The sequence below is a fragment of the Mustela nigripes genome, chromosome 8, assembly GCF_022355385.1.
Source record: "Mustela nigripes isolate SB6536 chromosome 8, MUSNIG.SB6536, whole genome shotgun sequence".
Taxonomy (NCBI): Eukaryota; Metazoa; Chordata; class Mammalia; order Carnivora; family Mustelidae; genus Mustela; species Mustela nigripes.
Genome location: NC_081564.1, coordinates 12,896,630 through 12,905,477, shown reverse-complemented (window position 1 = coordinate 12,905,477; position 8,848 = coordinate 12,896,630). Strand labels below are relative to the sequence as shown.

At 46.0% G+C, this 8,848-nt stretch overlaps 1 protein-coding gene across 3 annotated transcripts in view; it reads left to right on the top strand.

Annotated features, from left to right (window-relative positions):
* SPRING1 (SREBF pathway regulator in golgi 1) overlaps window positions 1-5,756 on the top strand; it is a 17,210-nt gene extending 11,454 nt beyond the window's left edge. For all 3 annotated transcript variants that reach the window (XM_059408513.1, XM_059408515.1, XM_059408514.1), the window contains 3 exons: window positions 2,711-2,862; window positions 3,246-3,359; window positions 5,202-5,756. In XM_059408513.1, the coding sequence (XP_059264496.1) occupies window positions 2,711-2,862; window positions 3,246-3,359; window positions 5,202-5,285 (350 nt within the window). In that variant the 3' untranslated portion in view covers window positions 5,286-5,756. The remainder of the gene's footprint in view (window positions 1-2,710; window positions 2,863-3,245; window positions 3,360-5,201) is intronic.
* The last annotated feature ends 3,092 nt before the right edge of the window (window positions 5,757-8,848 follow it).

Below are 8,848 nucleotides of genomic sequence, written 5' to 3'. Positions count from 1 at the left end.
CTCTGCCTACTTGTGATTTCTGTCTGTCAGATAAATAAATAAAATCTTAAAAAAACAAAAACAAAAACCCACGCGGTGACAAGCCAGCAACGGTGCCAGTGCCAAACTCTGTGTTTAAGATCATATTGAAAAATCAAAATATTGCATATAGCCTCTTGTTTTGTTTTGTTTTTTAAACAAAGTTTGGCAAAGGAAATTTGCTTCCATAAGATGACACAGCTGTTAGAGGGCAGACCTAGGGCCAGGACTGAACTTGGGAGTTCAGTCCTTTTTTTCTTAGAGACTGTTGTGTTTCTATAACACCCAGTGAGAAAAATGATATCTTATGCCTTGACTTCAATAGTTAATATTAGGTTACAAGTGACAGTCATTTTCTTTTGTTGTAGCTAACACAGGAATAATTTTCCTCTGAGTAGTAATTCAAGTGAGACAAAGACTCAGACTTCTCAAGCAAAAAGTTCCAAAAATCGACTAATAAAAATCCCAGAGCCATAGGTTGTATTGTACCTCCATGACTGTGAGAAGAAGGAAACAATTTCATAAAGAAAACTGCAGGAATTTATGCTTTTTAGCAAGCAGATGCTGCCACGAATATTGCCAGGGTAACAGTTAGAATGATGCTTTCCACGTTTAGGAGTTAATTTCCCAGTGAATCGCGACATACTCTGAGGTTGTGATCTTACTGGACTCCTTGTTGGAAATGACATTGGCGTGAGTAGATTTACAAGGTAGAAGGAGAAATCTTGAGCTCTCTTTCACCAGAAATCAGAAGGCCCTGTGGTTTCAAGGCTGAATACTGGCAGTTAACACTGGGGTGTGGAAGGACTGGGGGGCAGGGCGCATGTGAAAGGCAGCCAGTGCAGCTGATACCTACAGTTTGGGAGAGAGAAGAGAGCAGAAAGAGAATTTCAACAAGTGGAGTTTAGGACATGTTCTATTTTACTGTCTTCCTGACAGGAGATAAGATTTCATCGTTGTTAGTTTTGGCCAAATTTTGAGAAACATGCTGACTTATTTTGATTTTTTTGGTTTATTTATAATCCCTGTAAAGAAAATGAGTAAGAATAGTTAAAAAGAATCCCAGAAACATATATTACAGCATTTGAGTTGTCCTCCCTTAATTTAGAAGACAAAATGTAGTTAAAGCAACACAAAGCACCCAGTTCTTAGGTAACTGGGGTCTGGTTCTTTCCAGGCCTCGGGTTTCCAGGTGTTAAGTGAGGTCCGTCTGAGTCTCTTCCATTGTTATTTTAGTGGTGCCCCCTGGTTTTGCACAGACTTTGTTTTCCAGAGTAGTTTCTGAAAACAGCCTTATACTTCACCAGGTCTCATTCTCTGAGGATTAAGAAGCTGGGGCATTTGGAATGGAATGATGCTGGCAACAGCTGCTCTGCACCTGTGGGCCTGGGTAGAGACCTGTGGGCCCATGCATGCACTTGGGAGTTTCCCAAGAGCCATGTGGTGTCCCTCATGCATTTATTTTTACATTTTTCTGTCTCACTCCTAGAGATTATAGAGAAATGCCTATTTAGCAGCTCTGAGCAGTTAGTTTTTACAAAGAGAGTCCTTTCCTTCAAGTTGAGTATGGGTTTGACTGGGTTGGAGACTGTGTTTACAGATGACAGGATTTATGAGCAGAGGGTATTAGGGTTTTTGTCCCTTGGGTATTAGAGAGCTTGCATTCCTGGATTCTGAGGGGTAGTTGAATCTGGGCCTATATACTTACAGACAGCCTAAATCAACTTATGAAGGTTCATTGTGACTACTTTTTCCAAAAATCCTCCAAATCACTAAGTAAATGCAAGCATTTAAAAGAGGTCTGTAAAGGGGCGCCTGGGTGGCTCAGTGGGTTAAGCCGCTGCCTTCGGCTCAGGTCATGATCTCAGGGTCCTGGGATTGAGTCCCGCATTGGGCTCTCTGCTCGGCAGGGAGCCTGCTTCCCTCTCTCTATGTCTCTGCCTGCCTCTCCATCTACTTGTGGTTTCTCTCTGTCAATAAAAAAATAAAATCTTTAAAAAAAAAAAAATGTCTGTAAAGATTGGGGGGTGGGTTGGTGGGTATTTATTTATTTATTTATTTTTCAGTATAACAGTATTCATTATTTTTTCACCACACCCAGTGCTCCATGCAATCCGTGCCCTCTATAATACCCACCACCTGGTACCCCAACCTCCCACCTTCCCGCCACTTCAAACCCCTCAGATTGTTTTTCAGAGTCCATAGTTTCTCTTGGTTCACCTCCTTGGTTGGTTGGTTTTTAAATCTAGATGGATCTCACTTTCAGGAATGAGTGCCTTGGTTTTTTTCTATTTTCTTTCTCTTTCTCTTCTTCTTATTCTTTTATTTTGAGAACAATGCCAGTTTTCTTCAGTTACAAATGAAGGAGTGGCTTGCATTGGTTAGATATGACTTGACATGGTGATTAAATCAGACCTGTGCCAGCAGACCAGGAGGTTATTTTAGGTAGATTAGAACACGAAGCCTGCTCACCGCACAGCAGCCCGTGTTGCCTGTCCACGACGACCTGCAGAGAGCAAGCCCCGATCCCTCGTGTTGGACTCCCGGCCCCTCTGCTGCTTGGCGCGCTCCACACACCACGTCCCGGCTCTGTGTGCTTTTCGTGTGCGCTTTCATTGCTGCTTCGTGGTCCCCCCGGGAGAGGGATGGGAGGCCTGCTGGCTTTCTACTCAGGTGAGTCTCTGACTTCCAGGGTACATTTGTGAAAGGAAGGATTTGCTGGTGAACGGCTGCTGTAACGTCAACGTCCCCGGCACAAAGCAGTACCGCTGTGACGGCTGCTTGCCCCACGGCTGCTGCGGCGCCTACGAGTACTGCGTGTCCTGCTGCCTGCAGCCCAGCAAGGTACGGACGGTAGCCGCCGTCTCCATGTCCTTTCTCTATGCCCTTCCTGGATGCTGAGCATCGGAGTCTCCACGCGAGAATCTCTGGAAGGTAGGGCTGAGACGGGAACCGTGTAGATGGCAGAAACTTCTCCTGTGAGGTAGTGCCCATGAGGAAGGGAGTGGTTCCCACTGACTTGGGTGGCTCGTTTACACGTGGGTCCCTGTGTCCCTCATCAGGGCTCACGGAGAGGGGATCAGGCTCGTGCTCATTTGAGCTTGCTGTGTCCCCCTCTCTACCTCCCCTTCCACATCAGCAGTCTCTTAGTTTAGGAGAAATATCCAAGGTTACCTTGTGCTGCTGAGTCTGGAATTTATTACAGGTACTAACTTTTGTTTCCATAGCAACTTCTCCTGGAGCGCTTCCTCAATAGGGCAGCCGTGGCATTCCAGAACCTCTTCATGGCCGTCGAAGATCACTTTGAATTGTGTCTGGCCAAATGCAGGACCTCATCCCAGGTCAGAAGCGGTGATGTGGCTCGCTGGGGGATGGGTGGGAGTCAGTCAAAAATAGGCAGTGGGGGCCTCTCGGTGGGATAATAACGGAGAAGAGATTTGAGCGAGGCCGTGTCGAGCTTTGTTTCGTGGACGGTATTTAGATGATGGTATTGAGAGTGTCAGCATTGGATTTGTACATGCTAGGGAAGTAAAATATTTATATGAAATCAACATCTAATCAGCTTGCGTCTCCCTTACCTGATTGGCATGTCTGCACTTCAAGTGGAAGCTCGTAGTTATTTCTGAGTCTGGGTGGAGCCCTAAAAGTCCAGTTCCTGAGAGCAGTTCTCTGCCCCACGTCTCTGACTGAAATGTGGCTAGGGCTTTCCAGCAACCACTTGTTAAGAGGAAGCAGTCATTTGTTCTGGGATGGAGTTGTAATTTATTTTAGGATTCGAGGGGATGGGGCACGTGGGCAAGAATAAACCTGTGGGTGGTCAAGCTCTCAGTGCTCACTAGCATGCTGTCCGTGTAAGTGCTCTGTTCTTTGGGTGCTCAGCGCTGGCCCTGGCCCTGCAGGTGTCTGCACGTCTGTGCCTTTGCATCACTGCGCCCTTGCCTTGCTGCTTCTGGGCTTGGGCGGTTGTCGGGGCTCTCGGTGTGAGATTGCCAGCTGTGTGGGGTGTACATGCATGCTGCTTCTGGCTTCTGTTTGTGGAGTGTCCAAGACTGGACTGGCTTCGTCTGAAATCGTCATTCTCTGTGACTCTTGAACCCTTTGCCAGGTTTTTGGAGACCGCCTTTTGATTTTATGCCGCCTTGTGCGTCTCTGGTCTGGGATCACTGGGTAAATATTTCAGGGATTATAAGGAGCATTTGAAAACATGAAGAAATTCCTGATGGGCTTGTTTTGCTTTAAGAGCTTTCCACTTGAATGGGCTTTAAAGGAAATGTGGAGGGAGGCTGAACACATGACTCATTTTGAATCAGATTCTCTCTCATTCTGAGAAATGTTAGAGAAGGTGGAATATTTTTTTCCTTAACTGATAAAACCCAGACGCTATTTCCAGTCTTGAGGGAAGACACTGACCTTTCTCACTTGATCTTTTTATTGTAAAGAGAGAGGTCCCACTTGCCTGTTTATCTTCATTACAGTATCCTCAAAAAGGAGATTTGCTGCATGTCTATAAATTGGATTAATGCTTATGATTTAGATGTTAAGCACTGGTCTTGGGCTAATTAATGAACTCCAGGCTAGCTAAAAACTCAAGTTGCCTTTATGAAAACAAATTGTTGAAAAATTAGCCGTCAGGGATGATTGTGTTAAATCCCATTTTCCATTTATTTAACCAACTGAGGCTTGTGTGGTATTGTGGGATTTGGCTTGTGTGCCAGACCTGGAGGTACATAAAACTTCAGGAAAGCGCCCGGAAATGGCATTTCCTTCGTGTCTGCAGGGTTCAGTACCAGGAACTGAATTTCCTTAGAGCACAGAAGTCAGGAGCGAAACATCTGCTGGATCTTAATCTAACGTAACATCGTCTGAGAAAAAAATAGTTGTCTTGAGTTGCCCAGGGTGTAGCTAGGTTGTTTTAAAAACCAGGCAAACAAAACTCACTATAGGCGTAGGAAGAAACAGGCATGCAGTGATGTTCTGTCCATTTTCACACACTTGTTGGCATTCTGTGTTAAGCATGCGCCTCTGTTTCATAGCAGTGCCTGGACTCTTCTGGTGGCATTTAGAGAATGTCTTGTGCAGGCTCCTGGCAGAGCAGTCCCGCTCCGGCCGCCACTGTCCTGCAAGGGAAGTGTGTGAGACTCTGCTCTCTCTCACTGCGCTCTTATCTTCCCTTCTGCCAACAGAGCGTGCAGCACGAGAACACCTATAGGGACCCCATAGCCAAATACTGCTATGGAGAGAGCCCTCCCGAGCTCTTCCCCGCGTGACGGGCACAGAAGGCAAACCAGGCACCACCAGAGAGCTTGTGGCCTGAAGCCACCCTCCAGCGTTCTCTAGTCCACTTGGAAGAAGAGAGGCATCGCGCCGGAGCCTTGGCTTTGACCATCTCTTGTGTTGTACTCTGTGGCCTTGCTCTCCGCTGGGCTTTACCCCATGGGACGGTTCTGTAAAACAGCTTGGAAACAACAGCGGGTCACGTTCAACAACAAACTGCAGGCGAGCTTGCGGAGCTGTTGGCGCTCTGGGGCACCTCTCCCATGGCAGACTCATCAAACCCTTCCCTGTAAAGTTATTTATTGGATTCCTTCGGAGTAGTGGTAATGTTTTATATAGGACGATGCCTTGCCTTGATAGTTGAATATATTCAAGGAAATTGTTGTTGTTCTTGTTTTCTTGTATTCTTGAATTTGATGAGTTAAGTCATCCTTCCCCTGGATAAAATGTTTGGCCTCTTTGAACGTGTGTGTTCTCTCAAGGTAGTTATTTGGGTTTTGTTTCAACAGCACCTTCAGGAGTGGGCCCTGGACACTGTATCCTGACATCTAAATTTGTCACCAGCTCAGAGCCACTCTTCCCCATGCCGGCTTCCCTGCAGGCGCCCTCAGCTTTTCCCGTAGTGGCATTTGAATCTGCTCACATACCTGTGCGCGAGCACCGTTGGAACCAGAAATTCCAGCTCGCTGTTCTGCAGGATTTTGTTCTGATGTCCCGCGCCACTGTCGCCGCCATCGCAGGCTGCTCAGCCGTGTGTGGTACGCTGGGAGCTTCGGGAGCACCGCCGGCAGCCCTCTCTTCTCTCCTGTCATGGAAAACTGGTGTTAAGGGGATTCCTAGGTGAAGATACATCTAGAAGCTGGCTGTAAACAGTCATCCTTCATTGCTTTCAGCTTCCGGATATGTAACAGGTTCAGACCTTCAGTTTCCTGATGATTTGCAAAGAAGAAAAAAACCCAGGTTTCTGTCAAGGTGCTGTGCGATAGTTACTGGTGCCTCAGTGGGGCTAGTCTGTGAAGGCCGGGCATGCTGGTTGCTGGTCCGCGTGCTTGAGGCGCCCCTCTGGGTTTCTAGTATGACACTGAATCTCGTGGGCTCGACGTCCAGAGTATTTGGTCGCCCTCTCAAGACACCCTGCCCCTCAAATAGTATGGCTCTTTGCTCTCAGGAGACCTGGGCACGTAACTCTTTCCTGGAGCAAGCCTCTCAATAACCCCTGGGATTGGGCAAGGTCTTTTTCCTTTTTTGATTGTTTAAGCTGTTGACCTTGGAGCAGGGCAGTAGTTTTCCAATCCACTTTTGATGTTTTTTTTCAGTAGGGTTTTTTCTTTGGACCATGTTTGCCTTCCATTATGTTTCTGCAATATGGAGCAGTAATTGCCCTTAACTTTCTCCTGTTAGTTCTACATCTCTTCCCAAAGTGGTGTGTCACTCTAAATAAGCTTTCTCTGAGAGCTGTCTGGCGATTGTTTTTTAATGTCCCCCCCCCCCCCCCCCCCAAATCTATTTAGTTTGCATCGAACTTTTTGGATTCTAGGTACATTCACGGTGCTAAATCAAACTTTGTATGTGAAAGAAATGTGCATGTCTGGATGTTTTACCATCTCATTCTTTTTGGTAATTCAGTCTGGTGTATGTCTGTCTCATGTGGGTTATCACTGTTATCAGCCTCCTCTTGGAACTCATTTAACTTTTGAACAGTGTAACAGAGACTTAATGTGAAAATGGCTTTATATCAAAGACTAACTCCTGCCTCTTCACTTTATGCTTGAATTATTGACGAGCATGTTCTGCATTTTCAGTGCTTTCACAAATAGTATCTACAGTTTAAGCTTACCTTTATTCCCATGTTGTAGATGAGGAAGTAGTGGGAAGTGAAGTGACTTCCCAGAGTCCCCACTGAGATTTAACGACAGAACTAAAGCAAGAACTTCATCTCCAGCTTCAGTTCTGCTGTCCTTTCCCACTGTCTCTCCCCAGCCCCACTGCTGACTCATACGTGATCGTCCGACTGCTCCCCCCTCTCCCTGCCCCATACCAAGGCCATATGGATTTCAGTTGTCCAGGCCAAAAGAGAGGAGAGGTGGCATCAATAGCCAAATTGGGTCGGTAATTCAAAAGTCATTTTCATTTGGCCCTGGAATATGTTTGTGTTTGTGGTTTTTGTTTTGTTTTTGTTGTTGTTCTTTTTTACTTAAGTCTATTTAGAGGCATGTTCACTGTTTCTGGAAACTCACAATGCTGCAGACTATACAATAAAGCCACTGACAGACCTGGACCATCACTCGGCCTCCCCAGCCTTCCAGCTCAGAACCCCTCCATGCTCTGCACTCTCTGGGTTTCTGGTTTCCTCAACTGAGTTTTTCTAGAATTAGGGACCTTGTGTTGTTTTTGCGGGCCCAGAGTTGAGCAGAGTGTGTGATAAATGTTGGGATTTTAAGGAAAAATCAAAGAAGAGACCGAAGGAAAAAGTTAAATACTGAGTGGGACCAAAGGTAAGAGGGTAGTTCAAAGCATTTCCCCCAATTCTGAATCTTAATTGCCTTGCTTGTGGCTGCAGTGGTAAAGATCTGTCCTAACAGGGAAAGAAACAGCAGAGTATATGCAAGAGGTATTAGGTGGGCACGTACGCGGGAGTGGGGGACATGCCTCCACTGGGCCTGGGACTCAGGGTGGCCCTAGGCCTGGTGATATGGGACTGTCGTGGAAGGGCAAGCTTGGCAGCTCTTGGAAAGTGGGGGATAGGATTTTAGAGCAGGGTTTTCAGCTGTCAGTGTGCTCCTGAAAGCCAACTCAGGGCCTCTGGGAAGTCCCTCAGTTGGTGTGTCTGCAAAGGAGCTATGGTGACAGGGAGCACAGTCTGCAAAAGTCCCAAGCAAAACTTTCCCATCTTTGAGATTTTCAGATAAATTGTAAACATGCAGAGATGTTGCTTATTTGGTCTTGGTTATTCTTTCGAAGGCAGCAGAGAATTCTGACTCAGAGTGAGTAACTACTTTCGAGCAGCGTGGCTGTGGGCAGTCTTCTCTTCTGAGTGCCGGGCCCTTTATCTGTAACGTGGGATCACATGGGTTGTGAGGCATCCGCAGGAGTGAAGCCCTGTGCTCAGCACGAGGTCTGGTGTCTGCAGCCCAGTGGGGGAGCACTGTCAGGTAGTGACCACACCGGGGCTAGTAGGTCGCTCACCTGGAAGGGTGGCAAATACAAAACTTAGTATTATTTTTATGACTGTTTTTTAAAGAACTCATGCTAAAGGTGAAAAATTCCAGATAATTCAGGAATATGTAAAGATGAAAGTAATAATAACCTAAAGTCCCACAACTCAAAGATCAGGCCTGTATTTTTCTCTTTCCTCATGACTTTCCAGGCAGAAAGGAGAGCACTTTTTCCTCTTGAAAACAATCCTGTAATGGACATCCTTCTGTGTTACATATAGGCATATGATAATTTTAATGACCACATTAAAATGTCAGATTTCATGGGTTACAATACTGTTATTAATCCCCTGCTGAGGACACTTTGCTTTTTTTTTTTTTTTTTTTTTTTTTTTTTTTTT